The 24,490-nt window shown below is 43.4% G+C and overlaps 3 protein-coding genes across 10 annotated transcripts; 1 reads left to right on the top strand and 2 right to left on the bottom strand.

The window, feature by feature from the left end:
* The first annotated feature begins 558 nt into the window (after positions 1-558).
* LOC105686107 (solute carrier organic anion transporter family member 74D) lies at positions 559-4,969 on the top strand. 2 transcript variants are annotated; one of them, XM_012400719.3, is made up of 10 exons: positions 559-786; positions 925-1,195; positions 1,354-1,563; positions 1,668-1,926; positions 1,991-2,132; positions 2,211-2,502; positions 2,584-2,773; positions 2,850-3,108; positions 3,201-3,636; positions 3,714-4,969. In XM_012400719.3, the coding sequence occupies exons 2-10, from the start codon at positions 937-939 to the stop codon at positions 4,868-4,870; spliced, it is 3,204 nt and encodes a 1,067-aa protein (XP_012256142.2). In that variant the 5' UTR covers positions 559-786; positions 925-936; the 3' UTR covers positions 4,871-4,969. The 2 variants fall into 2 exon arrangements, with proteins under 2 accessions (XP_012256142.2, XP_012256143.2); XM_012400720.3 differs by having other exon boundaries at positions 914-1,195.
* LOC105686108 (solute carrier organic anion transporter family member 74D) lies at positions 4,930-12,626 on the bottom strand. The gene is made up of 6 exons (XM_012400721.3): positions 11,087-12,626; positions 10,895-11,004; positions 9,428-10,540; positions 8,613-9,000; positions 5,607-5,708; positions 4,930-5,514 (listed from the first exon to the last, which is right to left on the bottom strand). The coding sequence occupies exons 1-6, from the start codon at positions 11,409-11,411 to the stop codon at positions 5,393-5,395; spliced, it is 2,160 nt and encodes a 719-aa protein (XP_012256144.2). The 5' UTR covers positions 11,412-12,626; the 3' UTR covers positions 4,930-5,392.
* A 3,456-nt stretch (positions 12,627-16,082) lies between these two features.
* LOC105685958 (solute carrier organic anion transporter family member 74D) lies at positions 16,083-23,763 on the bottom strand. 7 transcript variants are annotated; one of them, XM_012400463.2, is made up of 8 exons: positions 23,551-23,763; positions 19,994-20,206; positions 18,682-19,110; positions 17,866-18,113; positions 17,502-17,781; positions 17,230-17,425; positions 16,607-17,145; positions 16,083-16,528 (listed from the first exon to the last, which is right to left on the bottom strand). In XM_012400463.2, exons 2-8 carry the CDS (start codon positions 20,178-20,180, stop codon positions 16,314-16,316), a joined length of 2,094 nt encoding a protein of 697 aa, XP_012255886.2. In that variant the 5' UTR covers positions 20,181-20,206; positions 23,551-23,763; the 3' UTR covers positions 16,083-16,313. The 7 variants fall into 7 exon arrangements, with proteins under 7 accessions (XP_012255886.2, XP_012255888.2, XP_048504736.1 ...); XM_012400465.2 differs by having other exon boundaries at positions 19,994-20,201; XM_048648779.1 differs by lacking the exon at positions 23,551-23,763 and adding an exon at positions 21,907-22,039.
* Positions 23,764-24,490: the final 727 nt, after the last annotated feature.

The following is a 24,490-nucleotide window of genomic DNA, read 5'->3' as shown; positions in this document are numbered from 1 at the left end:
ATTACACGCGTATGATTATACAAATACCTAATCAACCTTCGACTTTCCGCACGTGGATGTTGAGCGTATTGCATATAGAGTAAACGAGTGGCCAAGTGAATGGGTCACACTTCGGTAGTTTGTTGTGATATTGCACGGTAATACTACACCCGACAATTCTTATCGGCGAAGCAATCGAACCGGTGCCATCATGAAAACAAATCCTACGGCTACCAATCGTCGCTATAAATTCTTCATTTCCGGCTTCGAAAGAAGATTAGTCATAGATTTTCACAAAAGATTTCAACTATTTCCCGCAATCGATGATTCAGATGCACCTTTTATCTTTCATCCACTCCAATCGAAATAACCGTTGACGAACGGGTGGACCGATTTTTTCGGTATAGATTCGTGTTTTTTTTTTTTTTATCTGGCAATCTTCTTTTTCCGAACACTGTCTTGTCCCTGTTTACGGGCGCCAAGTATGCCCCATTTATACAACCGTACATAACATGCGTATGTGTCATATATTTTTATCAAGAGATATCTGTTGCCGTATCTACGCGAAGATAACACGTGGAGTCGAATCACCGCGCCTATAGAAGCTACAGTTAGACTCGCTGAGCCTCGCTCGATTCACCCGTGTGAATTGAGGTGATATTTTCACGTATAATTAACAAAAAAATTAATTATAATGTAAAACGCACCGGAGATCTGACTAAATCCTTCGCGAATCGAAATTTGACATCGAGTTCCCGTGTCACGTGAGAGTGTGGTTGTCGGCGTCCGATCGAACGGAGAGTTCAGGTGAGTCGAAGACGCCTTTAGTATTGTCGTGGAATTTTTTTTTCACGTTGGCATAACGTCGTTACGTTGTAAGAAGTTGATAAAAGTCTCGGAACGCCTTCGGATGAAGAGATTAAATTGGAATTAGTTTATTTTTAGCGGGGTAACGAGATGGCGATTGGACCTCGGGGGGTCATGAGATCGGAGGTCGAAGGCGGTTTGACGGGCCCCGCGAATCCGATTCCAGAGGAATCTATCGATTGTGGTTGCGGGCAGTTGCCATGCCCCAAATTAGCGAGGTTTGCGACGCGACGCTTCTTCCTTGGCCTCGTGGGCTGCATAGGGTTCATGCAATCCGCTGCTCAAACTTACATGCAAGTCACCAGTCCTTCCATAGCGAGAAGATTTCAATTGAATCCCCACGTAATTGGTGAGTCTCGGAGCGTTCCATCGAGCGCTTTACCCCCTTCTCCCGCAATGATCTGAACAATTTTCGGCGAAGCAACGAGTCGATAAAAAAAAATCCCGATTGAATTACTCTACTTCGGAATCGTTCCTATGGGACTAAAGCTTCCTGTTACCTTTAAGAATGGATCGTCGTATTGCCCGAGATGACGCCTGTGATTTTCGGCCTGCTGGTAGCGTACTGGGGGGACAGAATTCACAGGGTCGCTTGGACGGGAGGATTGGTGATAATCCAGGGAATAGCTTACATTTCACTGATCATACCGCACTTGACCAGTAAATCAAAAATAATCGAAGAGCCGAGCAATGTCACTCACATGTCCCTTTACTCTGGTACGTACGAAAAATATGTTCCAATGAAAATCATAACAACGCACAACAAGGTCTACCGGATTTACTGAATTTCATTAGCATAATTATGAATTTCTCCTGCTCAGATGACAGTCCGGAGCTATGTTCCCCGGCAGTGTCGTTGTTGGTGATAAAGGAGACGAGCTCGGGCTACTTGGCATTAGCCCTGATAATCGGGGTGCAAATTTTAGCTGGTATCGCGCAGATCGCGTATTACGCATTGACCCTTTCCTACCTAGATGACAATACCAAGAAAAAAAGCGTCGCCATTTACATCAGCATCGTTCTGGCCGTCAGATCCCTCGGAGTACTAAAAGGATACGTATTGGCGTACTTCTGCCTGAGGTGAGCGGTGCCAAATTGTTGTGTGAAAACAAAAAAAAAAAAAAACAGAATTCAACCGTTTCAGGATAGACGCTGATAATTTCCATCCCGTAGAATCGTATCAGGAACAAATCGGAGCATGGTGGATAGGCTGGCCACTTTTGGGTCTCAATCTACTGATTCCCGGTATCATACTGGCTATATTCCCAAGAAGGTTGCCATCCGAGGTATCAATGATTATCACCGACGAATAGCCCGACGAGCAATTTTTCACGGTCCTAAATTAATCGACCTTTTCATATTAGATTGTGGAGCAAGCAGCGGCATCCATTCTCGACAGTGTGAACGGGTCCAGACGTAGCAGTTTCAAATCATATCGTCAGGTGTTCGAAAGTAGCACCTTCTTGTCATCGATCGGCAGGTTCTTCGAGAATAAAATATTGATTTTCAATACAGTCGCGGGGATGTTCGTTATGGCGGCACTCGTCAACTTTATGGCCAATGAGCACATATTTCTGGAATCGAGATATTACATTCCCAGACCAACGGGAATGTTTGTTGGCTTCGGCGATCCCTGGACCTCCAGATTACTTGGAAGTCAGTTTTTAGTTAGCTTGATCCTTCGAACCGCGTCTCCCTCTTCTTCGCTTTACTGAATTTCTAACGGTTTGTCCTCAGCTACCTTAAAACCGGTCATCGTGGGGTTCACCGTCGTAATTACCGGAGTGATTATCGCAAGGGCGAGGCCTCAGGCGTCATACGTTGCCGGCTACAACGTTTTCGCCGTGGCGATAACTGCTACGATATTCCTTGCTCTGGCGTTTGCCACCTGCGAAAAACCGTCCATAGTTGGAATGCGTCGAAACACGTTAGAAAATTTTACGCTCTAATATCCATGGTATCGAACGATCGTGGCCGAATCGACTGAACTATGTTATTTTCAGACTCAGTCTGCTGAAATACTGCAACAAGAACTGTCGATGTTCGAACGACGCGGATTTTCGTCCGGTCTGCGACATGCAGGGTAAATTCATATTCTACAGCGCTTGTCACGCGGGATGTACCAGCTTCGATTTTGTCGACGACGTGAAAGTTTACCAACAATGTTCCTGCGTCGAAGAAATGCTCGGCTTGGGGAATACCGATGCCGTCGACGGTCCCTGCCGTTTGGCGACTTGCCACATGGGTTGGATCATTTTTCAGGTAAATGCTGAAACAAAATCTGTCGTCGATGATTTCTTACAGTTTATTTTTTTCCTACCGCGCACATACTGATCCAAAAATTTGACCGTCAGGTGAGCTCGGTACTGATTTCGGTACTGATAGCATCGTCGGCTGTCGGAAGTATCATAATAATATTCCGAAGTCTATATCCCCAAGACAAAGCCCTGAGCATCGGTTTTCATATGACGTGGATCGCCTTTTTCGTCTACATTCCGGCGAAGATATTGTACGACAGGATCATAGACAGAACCTGCATACATTGGGGGGCCAACGAAATCATGTGTCATCTCTACGACACCGACCGACTCGGAAATTATCTCTGCTACCTTTCAGCGGCTATCACGTTCGTGGGTTTCATCTTTCAATTTCTAACGTGGGTCTTCAGCAGAAACTTACGCCTTTACGGTATCATGGACAATTCTCCACATCTGGGGACCGAACTGCAGAACATCCAGGCCTCGCCGTTACTGCACGCGGGCGATCTCGGACCTGGGACTGCCAAATCCGGTGAGTCTTGTAATTTTTTGATCTACGTTACCCTTTTTTCCACGGAGTATGTATATCATTTTATTACCGTCATTCAGGCAACGCCAGCGACGACGAAGTTATCGGTGCCGATCGAGCGGGGGTTGAGACTACAATCGTGACGGTACATCCTGCAACATCGTCCCCTGAAAGTGAATCTCAAGCCGCGGTAGAGGCTGCAACCCAGCAAAACGCTCCGTTGAGATTCGGGCCCTTGGGTGCAGGGAATACAAGAACGGATCGTAGTGCACCCGCAATAAACGAAGTCATTCACCCCGTCCATAGCACGATTCTCGAAACAGAAGACGAGCTTGACTCGTCGAGCGATGACGAGAAAAGTCCCAACTCGCGGCAGAGGAGCACGGAGATCGCTTACAGGCCTTTGGAGTTGGAATCGGACGTGGAAAGCGACCTCAACGGCACCGGCCCTAGGAGTAGGAAGAACGTGTTGGGCAAGGACTTCGACCCGGTGCTCAATAATATCGGAATAGCGTCGTTCCCCGTTCAGAAATCGCAGAACAAGACGAGCAGTTCCGACGAAGAGGACTACCCCCACGAGGAACGGCGCAGGTCCAGGACCAAATCGATACAAAAGATCAACTCTTTGAGTCCGGTTCAGGAGAGAGTGAAAGAGACCGATTCCGAGAGGAATGGAAACGATAACGACGACGGTTTTTCGAAAACCGACAGCTTCGAATACGCGCCACGAAATGAGGGAAAAATTGGCGCCGCCAAACCGAAATCACCTTTACCGGTACCGTACCGAGTTACCGGTGACTTCAACGAGGTCGGAATCCCGATTTTAGAGTTGGATAAGGAACCGATCAGTCCGACCAGCCCGGTTTTTAAAATACAAAGCATTCAGGCGACGCAGAATAATTTCCAGGGACACATGAGTCGGGAAAATTTGGATAAACTTCCGACGTTCCGAGAAGATGATATCCCAAGAAGTCCGGACAGTCGGCCGGTCAGTTCGGAAGAGTATAAACTGGAAGATATTATCGCTGAACTGGAAGTACCGTCGCTACCGAACAGCCCACCTCCGCAGAGTAGCACGTCATCCGGATTTGGTAGTTTGCCACTTTCCGAAGCTGAAGAAAAGCCCGCCGGATCAACGGCCGATAGGGCGACACGTGGCTCGCGGGAAAGCATCGATAGATCGACGCCGACTTCACCAAGCGGCAGGAAACTGCCCACATTGATCACCGATTTTTAAGATCGTTTTCCAAAATCCCGTTCCCATGGTCGTTCACTACAAAGTACAACTTAACGTTATATTATTTTATATATTTATTCAATAAAATGCTAGAATGTATTATAGCTAGTATGTTAAAACTGTGTAACCTATTTAATCCTACGCTCATATCATACAATATTTATAAATCCTGTAAAACAGCGTGAAACTGTCGTGATTTCTGAACGGAAATGGCGCGGCGTAAGGTTTTGACTTTTTATTTGACTCCCGCGGTTCTAATTAACGTGATTGTATATGGTGCTGGGTAGAGTAAACGATAACTTTTTATACCACGTTAGATTATATAGTAATAATAATGACGCCAATCTACGTAGGAAAATATACTTCTGGTACTCGACCGACTGAAATGTTCGTACGTTCGACGTATAATTTAATTATATAAATATCTAAGGAGATGCTTAAGGTACTTTGGAAGTCTCGTTTTGACGATGAATATTGCTTTTTTTTTTTTTTTCTTGTTTTTACATATACGGCTGCCGATTTTCACATAGCATCCGCGGTATCTTCCGCTATATCGTCCAGCTCGATCTCTTCGTCGAAGATTTTCACGTCCTTGACAAAGTACCACACCCCCACATCGAATATTGTGCCAATTGTTACAAAGCCTGAAATAAAAGAATTACGAATTGGATGTGGGATTATCTATGTTTTACCTTTGCAAAAATTTCGAAAGAGTCGTGGGAACGTCACTACTTACTTGCAGCAGTGAAATTTAACAGATATCGTAAAGCTTCTCCATTGTAAAGCCAACAGTTTCCGGTTCCTGAACATGTTTTACCCCAGACAAGGCAAGTACTATCTACGAATACATTTTGAAATATATCAAACATTTTGAAAATTGATTTATAGTTAATGGGATTCAATCATTATCGTTATAATTTACGCACATCGAAATTTGGCAGTTGGGAATGAGCTGTAAGTCGATCTATCATTAGAAAATAATTTAGGGACAAAGCAAGGTCTTTGAGGCCGGATTCTCTTTGAAGTTCGAGTCAAAGTAAGGCAAGGTACAGGTGCGTGCCCGCTGAGATCTTAACAACATATAAACTACGTTCAATGGAATTTATTTCAGATATCCTTACTGCATGAAGCCAATTTCGGTTGCACGACTATAACGATGCGGTTCAAACGGTCTACCAATTTGAATATTTCTGTTCTAAAAATTTGATCGTTATAAAAGTGTCCTTCCATCGATTTGAAATACTTCATTTTTGGGAACAAAATTCAACATTTGTTTCGATTGAGGTTTTTATGGCATTCCAGGGTATTTAGATCTCGAGAATCCAAATTGATACATCTATAAAATTGATCGAGTTAAGGCCAATTTATCGGTCCAAAATGTGAAAAATCAAGGATATCTCGAAGGGAGAAAATCGTAGCTCAATATTTACTCAATGGATTCGTGTTCCTGAAGTAAAAATACGTTGAAAAAGTGTCCTGCAATCAAATTCAAAAATATTTCATTTTTGACCAAAAAATCGTAAAAATCCAAAGGGGTACCCCTTGGAAAATTTTCGATTTTGGGTCGAAAAAAAAATATTTCAGTTTATATGCTATTTTATTGTATTTTGATCTCAGGAATCCGAATTCACGATTTAAATTGATCTATCTGTAAAATTGATCGAGTTATCGCAAATTTTTCACATTTTAGAGCAGAAAAATGGAAATATCTCGAAGGGAAAAATTCATAGCTCAATTTGGACAATGGATTCGTGTTCCTGAGGTCAAAATACGTAAGAAAAGTGCCATACGGTCGATTTTAAAAAATAAAAATTTTTGGCCAAATTTTGAGATTTTTCCAAGGGGTACCCCTTACGATTTTTTCAAATTTTGGTCAAAATTTTTTATTTTTTAAAATCGACCGTATGGCACTTTTCTTACGTAATTTGACCCCAGGAACACGAATCCGTTGTCCAAATTGAGCTACGATTTTTTCCCTTCGAGATATCCTCAAATTTATGCCAAAAATCGCGAAAAAATGAGGATAACTCGGTCATTTTTGCAGATAGGTCAATTTATCTTCCGAATTCGGATTTCTGAGTTCAAATTACATTAAGATAGATTAAAAAATCAATTTTTTATTTTTGACCCCAAAAAGCTGAAAATTTGCGATAACTCGGTCAATTTTGAAGATAGATACATTTAATTTTCAGATTTGGATTCCTGGGGTCAAAATATGTAAGAAATGTGTCTTTCGATCGATTTTAGAAATACTTCAGTTTTGGCCAAAAAATCAACATTTTTTTACTAGGATTCATATGTTATTTTCAGGTATTTTGATCAGAGTAATCCATCTATAAAATTAATCGCGTTATCGCCAATTTTTTGCTTGTTGGCGTAGAAAAATTGATATATCTCGATGGAAAAAATTGGTAGATTAAGAAAAAGAGAACTCTGAATATGCGTGTGAAATTACAAAGACCGATCATTTTTATTACAAATCTGTCAGTCCACCTTTGATAATGCATTACAACGCGATGCAAGGGAAGAAAAATTTATTTGGAATTTTTTTTTTTTTTTTTTTGATGTACACTTGGTGCCTCTGTTTCTGTACTAAAGGTCTGAAGCTTCAGTATGGCCTCGTGGACAGAAATGAACTCGCTGGGTATACCCTGACATTTAAATACTGAATTTTTACATATATATTTTTTTAAATGGTTTGCGGTTACATATGTAGAATTCGCAGAAATGCCGCCAAAGGATGCCGCCGATCAGGTGGATGAAAGGGGTGATTTACGAGGTGTGAACAAGATCTTTATCAGGTGTTGACAGCTCGTCCGACACCTGCTAACAATGGGAGCGAGACATAAACAAGGACTGTGATTTCACACCTCATCACCTATTAAAAAGCCATAAATTATGTATGTATTGTGGCACGTGCCGTCAGTCAAGATGCCTGAAGCACGTGTGAAAATAGGAAGTTCGCATTGGCTGACGCGAACTTCGTTTTGATTGGGTGAGCCGGAGCTTGCCACCGAACTCCGCGCGGACTGCGTTTGCCCAATGATTTTTACATATGGATTTTGGTGCGAGAAAGCTCAGCGTGGTGGGAGCGTAAGACGCGAGGCAGTACGCCGCAGAGCGGTAGAAAGACGAACGAGATAGAGAGCGCTCGAGTCCAGCCCGCTAAAATATGAAATCTCGAGCTGCTTGACCCGCCATCACGTTTTTCACTATATCTCGGGAACGAATGGTCGGAATTTGATGATGCATTGAAATTTTGAATACGTGATTTCGTGGCCATGGATTTCATTCATAAATTAGGTTCGTAGCTGAATCTGATCCAAGGATTCGTGTTCCTGAGGCCGAAATGCGTCACAAGAGTGTCATACGATCGATTTGTAAAAGACTTCATTTTTGGCCCAAAAATCAATATTTTTTTCAGTTGGGTTTCATATGGTATTTTCATGTATTGTGATCTCATATATCCAAATTCACAAGCTAAATTGATCTATCTGAGGAATTGATCGAGTTATCGTCAATTTTTCGTTTTTTTGAGCAAAAAAATTGAGATCTCTCGATGAGAAAAATTCGTAGATTGACAAGAAAAAACTCCTGGCATGCGTGTGAAATACGATGATATGTGAAATTCACACAAAATCACAGGACAAAAATCTAAAAAACGAATGAAACCAAAAGCGGCGCGCGTGCGACGTCGGTGTATTAAAAAAAAAAGAGAGAATAATTCGACAAAACTACTTACCCATAATAAAGCCAAAGAGTATAGGTGACGGTATAAAAGCGAAAAGACTCATTATCGTCAGACCGAATCCCATGGCGACCGTTTTGTCTTTCTCCTCAACGCATCTAACGGAGACAAGGAAGTTGGAGGCTCTCCCCGTGGCCCCGCTGAACTTCAAAAGACAAACGACAGCCAGGAAGATGTAGAACTTGTGCATGCAGTCGACCGAACAGGAGCCAGGAAGAGCGGTTCCCAAAGTTGGCGCAATCGCAGCGTTCGTTGTCGTTTCAAGAAGCGAAACATCCGAAGTCATTGTCATATTCGAGGGAAGCACGAGCGATAATACCTGCGATACTTGGGGCTTCACGCAGCTACATTCCGTAAAAATTTTGCTGCCATTTTCAGCCACCTAAAAAAGCAGAATGTGCAAAACACAAAAGAAACAAAGTACAGTCATGGCTGGGAAACTTTCGTCGTATCATTCCGTCGATCGTTACGAAAAAAGAAAGATGGAAGATTCGATCAATTTTTGCCGTGGAAAACGTTGGCTAGATGCTGCGACAGACTGTTGGCTAAACTACAATATTATCTCAGTGCGGTGCACTGCGATTTTATCATAATAAAGCCAATAAGTGGTTAGCGAGAAGATCAATATGGATATTTTTCTTATCGCGAAGCTTTACGTAAATAATAATTGCCGTTGTCAGATAATCATCGGAAAACTAGATCCTGATCAAGAAATGAATGATCTCATCCCGTGTATCGCTGATTATTCATTGGATTAAACATGATCAACAATGAACGTATTTGCTGATTAAAAATACCCATCCACTAACCTGTAGGTTCTTACAGCCAGCGTGACAGGCTGATATGTAGGTATGACCATCCTCGGAGCACACAGGATTGTACGTGACGTAATCGCAAGCGCATTGCTCATTGCAGGACAACTCGGTGCGAAGTTCGCCGTTCGGAAGGACCGATATTTGACTGTCGTTGGCCGGACAACCCAAAAATGCGTAGGAAACCATCCCCATTACGGATATAGCACCGACTATCACGTTCCACGCGGCAAGGTATCTGGCCTTGGGCTTGTACTTCGATATTACGAGTCCGGAGAGAAGGATTCCAAAGGCGCTGAACACGAGGCCAACGGTACCGGTGATCAAAGAGGCGATCGATGCCGACTGTTTGTACTGAGTTTCGATGTACTTGGGCATAAAGATCCAGTAGGGCATGTAGCCAAAGAAGTAAAATACGGTGGCAAGATTGTTGCACATCAGAGTAGTGTTTGTGAGGAGTCGTTTGAAGGTCTTCATCATATCGGAAATCGAGGTCGGAAGCTCCGGCTCCGGATCGTTCGGGAAGCTCGCCGAAGACTTGCTTTTTTCCAGGGCGAGAGCCTTCCGTGCCGCGGCGCGCGGAAGAGTTTTCGGAAACAGTGCGATCACGCTGGCAAATATGAAGAGTAGGATAGCGAGGATAATCCAGCCGAGCCACCAGGCTCCCAGCCATCTGGGGTCCTGCGTCGTGATAGTCGGGGTCAGGGTTGGACTGATGTAAAATTTTAAAGCGAAAGACGCGAGGCCGTAGCCTATCGCTGGACCGAGCATCCGGAGAAAATATGAAAAACTAATGAGGGCGGGAGTCTTTGATTTTTTTATGTTGTCGTCCATGTAGGATACGCCGAGTGTGTAATGGAGGGAACCACCGACCCCGGAGATCAGCTGCGCCATGAAAAGAAGCACCTGGGGCGCGAAGTTACCCTCAGCTTCTTCGCACTCCGCTCCACGACCCTCTTTACCCAGACACAAGTCTTTACGTTGCTTGTCCATGAACACCGTTGAGTTTCTCGACTCCAACGGACCGTATTCTTTGGTTAATAGGAGCGCGTCTTCGCCGGGACCGTACATGAAGTGAGGAAGCATCGTCAAGCAGCAAAAAACAACGACCTGCGGAAGGTAGGATGATTGATGGAAAATCGACGAATTTAGGGGGTGAAATTTTCTGCCTGTAAACGAGTTGCAAGGGAATTTTGTTCGAATGAAACGACAAGCGTGCAAATGTTATCGAATTAGGTATCCGAGAGTCTCCGGTGGCACCGTAACTTAATTGACAATTAGCTGCGTCTGTTAACCACGACTAGCTCACGTGGCAACAAAAGTTCACTCTATAACATCGTCTTCAATAAGGAAATAATGCCAGCGGAACAGTTTCAATATCTCTGCGACATCCGAGGGTGTCTTGTGAAAAAAATGTTTTCACAAAATTTTCTCGCAAATACATATAAAAGAAATCCTACTTACCGTGTATATGCCCACGGCGATCCATCTGGGCCTGTGACCTCGACCCGCGTAGTATGAAAGTATGACGGACACAAACAGTTGGGAAATATCATTGCCCACGGTAATTAACCCTGTCAAATATAAAGAAAAATTGAAGCAAAGACACCGGTCGTCACTTACGAAGTCGTTCCCATCTCTCTTTGAATTTCTTACCTGTAGTCTTCGAAGGAATTTTGAATCTCTTTTCTATGGTGGTAATCGTCCCGTTGAAGTACGCGTAGCTGGCAGAAAATATACAGCCAAGAACACCGTAGAGAAATACGTAGGCCTTTTTGTTAGCGAATTTTTGTAAATTCGGACCCTTGAAAAACCATATACCGCAGGCGGTTTCCTCGGTGATCGGCATTTCTCTGAAGACATCTTCGAGGGCTCGGTTAGGAGTGGTTGGCGTAGTAGACGGCGACGAGGGTACTCTCAACAGGTTGAGATGTTCGGGGCCGTTTCTCTCGTGGTTCGAATTATTATTCGAGTTTTTCATGGTGGTATTACTTCCGCCGATATCGCAATAGTTGAAAGACTTTCCTCTATTCTTCTATATCTCGATTCCCTTTTTCTATAGATTACCTGGACGATTCGAAGCGCGTTGAAAACATCGTTGGAAGAACCGTCAGCCGTCAACCCCCGCAAGGTCTTCCATTATTCGAGAAATCTACAATATCTCTGATAAAAGATTGACGATAGTTATTGTTTTTTTTGCTCCCCTTTTTTGTCCCTCTGTTATCGTCACTTCCGCGTAAGGAAGTGTCTAATTCACATGTTGCGTAATCGCTGAAATCAGCAGCGAACCCCGTTAGTTGAATTTATAAAAAGTCACGCCAGCCTCGGGAATAAATTACGCTCGACTGCCGTTCTATCAAGCGGGAGAGGCTACAATAATAAAGTCTTCTTTGTCGTTTATTTACGCTGCTTCATACTGGCACCTATATATGTATATCTCACGCCTGTCGGAGGTATGCATGATGTTAAACGGAGCACGATCACTGCCACCCACCGTTTGGCTAAACGCTTCCAAATTAAACGAACGACAAACGGTCTCCTGCGCCACCGCCGAGACACGCTTTACCTAATTAACGATTTAATCGCCGATCGAAACTCTTTATATGAATTCGCATCCGAAAACTACCAATATTCCTTCTCGACTGAGGGACAGTCAGTCCTTCGGTTGAGAAAACGTATTGAGGATCTAGGAACTCTGGATCCCCACTTCGCAGATCCGAAGAGACGTAGCGATGCGCTTCTGTATGCGTGACTTTAAGACGTCCATCGCTACTCTTATCAACTGTATCTAGTCACTCGCCACCTTCCTGTCTTCACTCAAATCCCCCACCAGCCCCCATCGCGTTATATTGTAGAGCCGACCGTCAGCCCTTCTAGCACGAAGATACGTCGAAAATACCGTTTCGTTTGTTCGTAAGGTTTACCCAACGTTTCTTCATATCTCGATAAACCCAAGCAGAAACTATACATGGTGGCATCAACGATACACCCTGACTCGACGATCTGCGAGATGATTGTCCAGTTGTAAAACGATTTTGGATAAATGTTAACCCGCGTTTTCAGACGAAGGACTTTTCGGGGAAGCTTCTACCTCTCGGAAAGTAAAACTGGGAAATTTCTTAAAAACTTCGAACGAATCTATGGCCCTCGAGGCATCGGACCACGCGCATATCGACACGAAGATGCGCACGTCTTGTCAAAGCTTACTTCGAGAGCAAACGCGCTGCTCACATTGTGCGTCCATTATGGCTTAATAGACCAGGCCTACGTACTCGCATGTACACTTGGAACTCTTCCTTCTATTGCCGTGTTGCTTAATCACCGTATTGCTGGTAGCGCACCAAACAATAGCCCCGATAATAGCGATCGCTCGATGGCGAAAATTTCATTTTGCCAAATCAAAGGAGGGGGGGATGGGATGTGAAATGTAAATGTGAAAATTCACTCTGCAATCAACGAGTAACCGATGAGCACACGAACCGATTCAATGTGCAGCACGCGTTATTCAACGGTGACATTCACCTAGGAAGAAAAATGCGATTGTGAAAATTCACTCCACGACCAATGGCGACCGATGAGCACGAGCCAATGCAAAATGCACGCGTCAATTCAACGGTGGCGTTCACCTGGGAACGGGAATTTGATAAATAAATAATTGTGTCGATTTTGGACCGGAAGCATTGACATGGTTAATTACACCGGCAATTATATTCATACATCATGATAACGAATTATTCCATCAGAACAGAAGTTCAACGAGTGCGTGTATCGAAGCAACTGCAAGCTAGCTGTAGACCTATAGTGCCGATCGGCCGGTTTGTGGTCAACAAAAGCCACGCATTCAAGTATCTCATATCAACGTATGCACGTGTATCGGCTGGTTTGCATCTAGTACGATTCCATTTACCGTCTAAACAAGTCTTGTGGTTTTTATATGTTATTGAAAATAATTTAATATCGCTAAGATCGAACCTGGCCATACGGTACGAGGCGAGAATAGCTTCTACTTCGATTCGCCTGTGTTCACCAGTCCTGCTCCAAGAAGCGATGGATCGTTCTTCGTCTCATATCGAGCGTAGAAAACCATTGTGCACATGTACAATAGATATATATTGATAGCTATGCATATACTGACTGGATGGCGTATCACCTGTTTCCAGATGAACCAAGCCCCCCCACTGTACAAATCCAACACCATCACTGACTCCCAACAATGTCTATCGGTATACCCCGACTCTTGGCGATACTTTGCGTCCAAATTATTCCGAATTTCTCACCTTAATCGACGTCCCTTACTTCGGAATTATCCATATGGCCGCAATATTTTTCACTCGGTTCTTGCTGTCTCCACGCGTTGACTTATACTAATCCATCAGTCGACGCTCATTGTCAGTCAGTCAACGGTCAACGCCCCACGTGGCGTTGAAAATATTTCGGTTTCAAATTATCCGCCGATTTTTTCGCCAATAATGCCGACGCCGCCAGCCGTTCATCGGGGATCACGGTAATTTCTAGGCTATCCTTCGTCCACTCAGTATTACGGTATATCACTGCGATTGTACCATAAACGGTACCGTTGATAAATTGAGCATGTAACAGGAAACGTTCACCAACTACTCGGCTTCCCCACTTTCAATTGGTTCGAAGGACCGCAGTATCTGAAGTGTTTTCCAATTCTATGTAAAAAAATCTACAGTTCATACGCATTCGAAGCAAAATTCTGATAAGATTTATTTAAAAGAAAAAATACCGTAATTATGAATACCCTGTAGTAGTCTGATGAAATTTAGTGCAATATCATCCTGCCGATGATACAGATTATGGATATTGCGTAGCACCATCAGACGGGCGTTAAATGACCACATAATTCATAAGGTAGGATCGGAGCAACGGTGGTTATATACTTCAATTTATTACTCAGCTGAGTAAATTGTACCTACTCTGATTCAAGAAAGACAAGTTTCACTGGAAACGTAGTAGTGAGAATCTTTTGCTCTCCGAAGATTCCAATTGATCCGCGTACGGTGGGCGGATGTCCTTTTTTTATCCTTCTTCTTTTCATCCGACCGGAATTGTTTCTGTGCTTTTCTGAAAATCTGTCAAAAAATTGCCGAACCGGATCATACAAGTGAGTAACGATCACCGTATTTTGAAGAAACTGTTTTCGGAGATACCTGACCATATGTACGTACGCCGTCTCGGTGAGCGATCCATTTTTCCAAAGATAATTGAAAGTTTCACGGGTAAAATGATAGCCAAAAATGTAAATTGAATGTTGCAACCCAATTGTCGAGTGAATCAAGTAAATTACAGCATTCAGAGTCGAGGCCAGGCCGGACGAGTTAGATTAGACTCATGATTATTACTGTACTGGACCATTTAGCGTCTTGACGCCTTCGCGCATGGGTTCTACAGGGCAAAAGAGGGGCGGAGCAGATTTTCTTAATTATCAATTAAATAAACGCGAACTGTTTTCCGTTACACCGGTTTCCGGAAAACCCATCAACTCTCGCGTATACTTTTAACCCCTCTCTTATCTCGGGGACTCGATTACTTTCCAACGATTAGCTAATCGCCCCGAAATCTCCCGGTCGGTCGCCTGTCCGCCTTTTCACGCCCATTACCTTCGCCACCTTCGGATCAGACCCGTTGAATCAATACGTCCGAGCGTTTATGGCGTCGCTTGGAAACCGCGAGATAAATCGGTATTAACAATTTGCAGAGACTGTACCTGAGCTTAGAAGACGCTGATGAGTTCTGTATGAAAGATGGGTCAGGGTCATGCACAATGCGTGCGTGTACAACCACCGTCAAAATCGTTCACATACGCGAGACGTACGAATAAGTAGAATTTTGCATGTCGGAAATTGTAGGAGGAATGCAGAGGATTTCGCGTGTGCGAAATTGTCGGAGAGCAGATTTTTCGAAATCTTATCTCTCGGGTGGCGACGTAGCGAGACGGCGGGGGGAGGGGGGGTGGAGGAGAGTGACGGTGACCCCTTCGGGAGTGACGGTTAATCCATTAATACCACCAAAGCGCATCCCCTCTGGCGAAGGAGTCCGCGATCGATAGGGGCCCCTGTCTCGATGCCAACGTGACGTCACGGGGTGCTGAATTCATTAGAGGCGAAATCTAGGAGGCTTAAAAATTAAAAGGCTCTCAAACAAAAACTCAAAACCTTCACCCTTTTTCTTCGTTTCGCTGCAAGGCGATCCCAGGAACTCGGTATGGATGGCCTAAGACCCGGGATTCTTTTATTTTTATTCTTCAGTCGCACCCCTTGCTCCCGATTCAAACTCGCCCCGGTAGGCAACACGCAAAAGGACTGGGTGGGTAGTGAGGCTAAAACAATTTATACGTACACCTATATACGTGTACACATTTTTTTATTCAGGGAACCGCTTTGTGGGTATTATACTCTTCGTTTGCAAAGGATCATTGGGCATTTCACGAGAAGTAAAAGAAAAATCCACAGAAGCGAAAATAAAAGGAGAGGAAATACGTATCGCGTACCACCCTACGCTTCGTCGTCAACCCTGAAATTAAAAGTTAACGAACAGGTTTTCGAAAGTTTCAACAATTTCTGCTCACGAAAGGAGGGAGAAAGACTCTGGTTCTATACGGAGGGTGGAAATAAAAAAAACCGAGTAATTATAAATGATATACTTTTATTTACAAAAAAGTCCTATTTTACGCCAACAATAAGCGCAGTGGATATACGAATGTACATACAGGTATTATATGAGTCAATATAAGCTAACGATTGCGGAACACCGAGCTTTCGATAAATTGCACCGATTTAGCTGCCTCATCCGCGACTCGCGTTCCGTAAATAATCTCTTCGATGAACCGAAATGAAATTAAAAAGCCTTTCATTTCGCATCACCTGGCTCCGACGGTTTTTTCGGTAGTATCGTTACCGGGAATCACATTTCGTCTGACCTCCGCACCGCGATTAATCTCCCCGCTCGCAGCGACCGGATCATTCACGCTAACGAACTCTCGACGTTTGTCCTCCTCCCCGGCACCGTACAAGTCGAGATCTTTGCCCCAGTACCAGACCAAAAAGTCAAATATCACGCCAATCAGTACGAAACCTGTAATCATCGTCGTAATCATGGATAAGAAGAATGTGAACGCGATCGAGACGCGTGAATAATTTATTTGATTCTTACTTGCTGCGGTTAAATTGAGATACTGTCTAAAATTGTCCCTATGATAGACCCAACAGTTTCCTTTGCCACCGCAGGATTTCTCCCAGATCAAACAGGTGGCGTCTATAATCGTGCCGGATATAATCGGTCCCGGTATCAGGGCGAATAGGGATAGAATCATGAGGGAAAATCCTAGGGCGATACTTTTGTCCCGAGTTTCAACGGCTCTGTAGTTTACCAGGACGTTACTTATCTTGCCGGAACATGCCATCGCCTGAAGCAAGCACGCCTGGATCAAAAACAACAAGTACGCTTGGGTACAGTCTGTCGGGCAGGGGCCCGCCTTCACTTTGTAATCGATCGTTCCGGATGAGCTGTTCGCGGTTTCGTTAACTCCGGAGATACAGGAACAGCCACCGAACTCATTCGACTCCAAGATGGTCGTACAACCGGCGTGACAAGCGGAGTAAAAGGTGGTACCGGATGCCTCGTGGCAAACCGGGGCGAATTTTATCCCCTCGCATCCACATCCCACGTTGCAACTCGTAGTGAAGTTCAATCTGCCGGATGAAATCGACGCCGTATGAATACATCGAGCTACATAACGACTGTAATGGGAAATACAACCACGGCGGATTAATTACTTTGAGGTCTGCAGGTCCAGACCTTGAATTTCGGGTTCGGGACACTTTATAAACATGAAGGAGATCAGGCCCAACAGGAAACTGGTGCCCACTATCACGTTCCAAAAAAGTAATTTCCTCGGACCCGGCTTGAACTTACTGATCACGACACCGGAGCCCATGAAGCCGAATACCATTCCGATCAACGAAACGGGTCCTGAAATCGACGTTCAAAATGTGAGATCGCTAGGTACGTGACGGGTGGGATCCGTGCAATCGATCGACACTGTTACCTGCCACGACGGTTCCACTCGCGGCGGATGTTCCGAATTGGACCTCGAGATACTTTGCAAAGAAAGTCATGTACCCGGCGATTCCGATGACGTAGAAAACTGCGCTGACATTGTTACACATGACGATCTTATTCTTCAAGATCCTGGCCATGGCTTTGAGGAAATCTTTCAACAACGGAGTTTCGCCCGGTGAAATTTTCGCCGCTGGTTTGGTGGCCAATTTTTGGGCCGGGACACTTCCATCCCTCGCCGAATTAAGCTTCAGTGGAATTTCTCCATCCTGATAAAAAAAATTAACGTAGACAAATGGAAATGCGATATCGCTATTCCCGAACGTGTATTACACTGGTTGGAATTGACGCACCTCTCGCACCTTTTCAGCGACACCGTTTTCTGGCTTAGGTAATGTTTTGGGGAACATTGCGATCAGCACTGCGAAAATTCCCATAACAACCCCGAGAATGATCCATCCCAACCACCAAGCACCCAACCATCTCGGATTATCTTTTGTGATAACGGGGTGCAAAGACGGATCAATGTACAGAGTCAGACACCCGTACCCCAGGACGAATCCGATCACAGGACCAATTGTTCTCAGAGCAAAGGTGACACCTGAAATTGATCCAAGACGAATAGGATAGTTGAGTCTATGCCGATCTGTCTACAGTCGTGGTCCAAGGGTCGTTAGACAGCTAGAAAAAGTATAGTGATTCGGTTGCAGCACTTTTCTGCTTGAGTCATGAGAAAAATATAGATCTCGAGTTTACGTAACCGGAAGGTATACATCCCTGCAAATCCTTCTATCGAGCCAATCGACCTGAGAATCATTAGGATTCACGATGGGATTAGCTCGGGATTTTTTCCAGAATATGTATAATGGAACTCAATGATCCGATAATCTCCGATCTGTTTGATGGATCGGCCATCGGCATCTTATTTGTTCAACAGTCTAACAGATAAGTTATCGTATATTTATCTCCGTATGATAGTGAACATTATTATCGAGAAATTATGTTGTTTCATTCGCAAACGATGACAGGACAATATCGATGCGGTCTGAGAGAGAACGGCAAATACGGGAGCGCGTATCGAATGTATATTGAATGATAATCTCCTCTCGAATAAAGCGAGTCAGTTTTTTTTCATACCTCCGAGGCCACAGATTCGTTTCTATAATTACCTAACAACATCGGAGCGCTCTTCTTTTTCGAATTATCGTCCATGTAGGCCTGACCCAATCCGTAGTAAAGCGTGGTACCGATTCCCAATACGAATTGCGAACCGAATACCAATAATCTCGGTAGTATACCCGAGTCGGAAAAATCATCTTCGTCGCAAATCTTCGGTCCCGATTGCCTGGGACAGACGAGACTCTCCTCCGGTTTCGACGTCGTTGCGTTGAGCAAGGTTTGATCCAAATGTTCCTGAGTCAAAGCCAACGCGTCTTTTCCGGGACCGTAAATAAAATGTGGTGCAGCGAGAACAAAACAGGCCGCTGCACTCAGTCCCACCCCAACCGCAATCCATCTCGGGCGATGACCGGTGCTACCGTAGAATACAAGAACGAGAGATAGGACTTGCGATATCTCATTACCGCATAGCATAATACCTGTAAATACAATCAGCGCAATAAATTGATGACTAGTCACGACGATTGACGCTTTATTATTTGGATTATCCAATACGACGTCGATGATTTTAGGACGCGTTAGATCCGAGATAGGTCGTGCGATTGGAAGTTTGGCGAGAGTGAAAATTTTCCCGAACAAGCTATCAGGCACTCAACTTCGACGCGCAGGTGTATTTTTTACGTAACTCGGTAACAAGAACGGACAGATATTTTACCCCTTTGTTCGCGTTGTTCATTCACAAATACACCGAGTGTTTTTTTCGTCGTAACGAAAGATAAGAAAAATTCCGCATTAGTCGATCGATAAAAATTTTTTCGTTTATAATTCCTGAACACATTTACCTCCCTCCAGTTGAATCGATTGTGTTAAGTCTTTAGTGACTCGTTTTATTTCCGAGTCACGCTTGCAATGATCCGTTATCCGATGATTATGACTTTAGAAACAATACCGCGAGTTTTTTTTAAATCTAGAATTTTTCGTTCGTGTTGCTCCGCAATAGATTTCCATAAAATCATCGGTATCCGAACGATGAAAAACTTTCCTGGCAAACCACCAAATTATCTTATCTGATTTTCAAGCGAGAAAATTCTCCATCGGCGTATACTTGGTTACCGTATATTACCATGTAAACGACAAAGTGAGAAAACGTTGCGACTGACGCACCACGTGCGCTACTGTAATTGTTTGGATAATATTATGAAATCTGATCTCCGAGCGAAACCAGAGCTCAACTTTTCTCATTTTTAGCATCCGTCTCTAGTCTCACGTCGTTTTTTGCTTAATTCGAGTCGAAGATCGCGGTCGTACGGAACGCCAAAGTTTTTAATCGCTATCGCAAGTATACGTAACATTCAAACTCACCAGTGGTGCGGCTGGGAATTTTGAACCTTTTCTCTAGCGTTGTCAATATGACGGTTAAATAGACAAACGACATGGCCTGCACGGTGCCGAGTAGTCCATAAATGGCCATGAATAATTTTGGGGTTGCTTTATTCTTCAACCACCTGGGGTAGAACCCTAAAACTCCGCAGTCGTTTGTTTCGGTCATGATGAAAACCGTCGACTCGAACTGCCCTGTAAAAAGTGAAAGCAAACAAATCCAACGCAAACGTACAATCACGACATTATCTGCTTCAGTTCTACCTACGCGTATAGACTACTCGGTTGAAGTATTGAATCAACTTTGGAAAGATAAAGTCGAGCCATCGTTTACGGAAAACTTATCGATCAATCCCACGACGTTTCACACGATCTATTCTCCCCGATCGATTACCGAGTTCGTAATCAACTCTTTCTTTCAATTAAGACAACCTACGAAAACCGCGAGACTCCCGTATGATATGAACCCATATGATCGCTGCACATCGACTGAGGGGTGTAATTATTCTTCGCTATTTTAGTCATTATCGATCGATTTATTATCAATTTTTCATCGACATACCATCGTGTCGATAATGGCCGGTGTGAATAACTCTGAAAAATGTACATGGATTCGATATGACTGAGCTTTTTTTCGAACTCTTTTCCGCCCTTATCGCAAGCTTTTTTATACCGGCGATCAGAAGTCCCTGGCCCCGTTAATTTCCCGGCATAACAACGCCTCGAAGTACGTGTATTCGGTATTAGATAATGGCGCGTGTCGATTCCGACATTCGAAATTGCGTGGACTCGACCTTTGGCCAAATGCAAACACGAATGACATTTGTTCGAATCGTATCGTGAGTCGTACCGACGTTGATTTTTTCCCTTATTCACTTAGCCCGCATCATGGCATTATCATCTCCGTACGTACTGCAGTCGTTTCGCCGATGGTATAACACGAGACACACGTATATACTCGTAACACTCCAATGACATGCATCGATTGAACGAACGGTGACGGCCGACTTTGAAGCACTAGGATTAAATTCAAAGTCGACTTACGCTAGATTTATTGTTAGTAAAATTCCGTACGCTTCACTACCCACTGTACTCTGAAATTGTTTACATAAGCTCGATAGTGAGTTATAGTTTCGGAATCAAATCGGTCGAGTGTACGCATCGTAGGTCTACGTACGTATTAGTACGCCACGGTGTAGATAGGAGAAGCGCGTAATTGTAGGAGGAAAAAATCTGATGTTAGAGACCTATAACGCTGTGTTGAGCGTTATGTAAATGAAACTTTTACGTTCGTTGGTTGTAAACTAGCGTAAAGATAACGCGTAAACGATTTTAGGAGGTGTTCATTGTATACTTGGGAAAATACCCAGACGCATAACTCCGTATGACGATGATATTTTTTCTCCGTCTCGATATCAAGGCCTGGAATTTCTTTTGTTTCCAATTAAACACCTCTAATATTCAGTCGAGTGAAGTAGAATTGTATAATTCGCGATAAGAAAGAATCGAACCTCCCGTCCGTCCCACCCCCCCGTTTTCTCTTTCAATCCGCAGTTCGCAACTATTTCGAGGCGCACGATTGAAGCGATCCAGTGTAAAGTGCAGTAAGTACTCAATCGCTGATTACGAGTCGTCTGAATTTGATAATTAAGATTTCTTTTCAAGTTATCGGGTAAATTCGTTACGCAACCATAAATCGAAATCTTCGGTACTTTACAGTCCAGTAATAATGTCGATCAAAATTTCCTACGAACTTTCTCCGCCATCTTGAAAAAAAAGATGAATATTTATTTTCTACGATAACTCGGCTCTCCGTCACGATGCAAAAATTGCGACTACATACTTATTTGTTGCTTTTTTCACGTTCTACAAATTAAGTCCTACAAATTTTTCACCTAAAGTCGATCGTTGTTGAGATATCGAACGAGAAAGTAAAAAACGAAGAGATTGAAACTTGTCTTTTGATGTTTTCTCCTTTCTCTGAGTTTCATCTGCCGAAGCAAAGACGAACATTATACCGGTGACTTGGGAAACGCCGAACAAACTGCATCGATATCATACGTGTTGTACATGTAGGTGATTATCGCACCGCATTAATCGCGGAGTGATGATAATGATGAGGACGGTCATCAATCATATAACTTACACGATCATCTTCACGTTTTAGTATACCCAACGGGCAAGAATTCCAAACTGTTAAAAGTCATCGAGCTTCGCCGCCCTATACCTACATACGCACGAGTTTAGACTGTCCTGCGACTTTCCCCCTCGTGTCCCCCACGCGGTTAACGCAGCACAGACCTCAAGTTATCAGCGATTGTATATTGAATCACCTCGCAATCTTATCCCTAACTAAAACAAACGGTGCTGCATTGATGACCGAATTTTCAGACAAATCGTTCCGTCTTTTTCCAACCTCCTGAACATGATCTCTCTTATCGTCTGCATATCAGATCGTAGTTTTACCTGCAGCAGACATGATTAGCCCCTCGGCGAGCCAATTATAAAATCAAGACTGAATTCCTCCGCTCGTAAGTTCCGATCTCAAGTACTTAATGATGTAGATAGGTACAATAAACTGCATCTATGGCGGTATAGAACACCTGCGGTTGTTACGTAATTATGCGACCAAGTGCCGAGCCGATTATCTTTCAAAGATATTCTACATGTTGTTGCAGATATGTAGAGAATTTCCGAATGATACAAGTAGTTTTTTCCCTTTTTATTTTTCCTGCTGTGCGATGATTTCAACCGGTACTCTGCCGACCGGTATCTATTGGACATTCACAATGGAAGCTTAATTCGTTTATTTGAACGGTAAAAATTTATTCCGGCTTTAACTTTACAATAAATGATACGTCCTTTCGGAATGATGTTCGCTCATTTGGAAGTGGGAAAGTTTGACCGTAAGAAAAAGTTGTCTGTAATCGTGCGAATTCTAAGTATGTCATATGACAGAATCGTGCGTCTGTCATACTTTCGCGAAAAAATACTTGAAAGATTCAACACGTTATAGGGGGGTCAGGCAAGCTGGAGTATCCCAAAGATTTTGTGAAAATTAAAAAAAAAATGATCGAAAAGGACTTCGAACATCATTCTGGATTTGAAAAATTGGGTTTTTCGAATGACTGATTTCAAAGAAATATGATGGTAGTAACTTTGAATGTTAATGTAATTTCCATTATTAATATCCAACGAAATAATTATTGAGTTTCTTTTTCATGGCAACTGAAAAGCTTTTCTCATTTACTTCGATTGCAAATAAGAGAAAGAAGTTTCATGGTATTCAAGTTTCCCAAAGATCGAACTTTCCTCAAGTATCTCCCAATTCTTGATGAAGGATGGATGAGAAAGTGAAATCGATAAAGTATTTTGATAGTTTTTCAATTTTATTGAATAGACATGTAGTTTTTTATCGCAACCGATTTGTGTATCATAACTTGTTTTAGTAACGGTACATAGGTAGGGAGCAAACGATGGAAGTGGAAGGTAATTTGACGCTTTGGTAACAGGCTTAATAAATCTGAACGCTTACCTACCTTTAACGAATAGTTTTAACAAAAACGGTGTATCAAACGCGCCCGCATGGACGCGGGATTGTAACTTCCGGGTCGTTAAGACCTGGAGATTTTTTTTTTTTTTTATATTCTTTTAATTTCAATAACACAAATTTTATTTACAACGGGTGGCTAAAAAGTCACTGTGTCAAGACAGTTTCATGACACGAATTAACCGCGGGTATTGCCGAATGCGGCATATAGCGCCGTCGCGTCGATTCAATCCCCCTCCAACAATTTAGACAGTTTAAAGTTTCGAATTGAATTGCCGCCATCCCGTACAAGTAACACTCTCTGACGAGTACGTCCTGAAGCACGAGAGGCGTAGCGACGCCGACTTGAAAAAGCTTTGAAGGCAAAAGCGCACCCGCCATTCTGACCAAAGTGTGCTTTTAAGGCTACTTATGGTCGGTAAAAAAAATTCATTTCCATGGCTTTTATCCACCTAAATTCCTATCCCCGTGATATTTTCTGTGCTTTTATCCGGGAAAAGCTCAAACGGGTCGAATATTCTATGATAAAATTGATTTCAAATAGCTGCATGGTTCGTTAGTTTTTTTTTTTTTTTTTTTTTTCTCGAGCTGAGCATTTTAACGCAATTTCTGCGTACATATCTACGTTGGTATAATTCAGTCCGAGCGTCGCGACGCCGGCGTCTCGCCCCCGCATCCAATCCAGAATGCTGTGGCTACAGTAGCAGTAATTCAGTAACAAAAGCCGTTGCCCATTAGGATTATCTTTAGCTCCGGAAAACGTTGAACGCTGCGAATTTCGTCGGACCAGACGAACGAACAGACGAAAGAAAAAGAATTGATCAGATTCTTTGGGGGGCATTCACCACGTGTCGAATCATTCGACGACGTCTTAACTGCAAAGAAAGCAAATTAGGTCTTCATACGTTGGTATCGGTGACCGATGACAA

Source organism: Athalia rosae, chromosome 1 (assembly GCF_917208135.1).
Source record: "Athalia rosae chromosome 1, iyAthRosa1.1, whole genome shotgun sequence".
Taxonomy (NCBI): Eukaryota; Metazoa; Arthropoda; class Insecta; order Hymenoptera; family Athaliidae; genus Athalia; species Athalia rosae.
The sequence above is the reverse complement of the archived record's forward strand: the minus strand, read 5'-3'. Positions and strand labels throughout refer to the sequence as shown.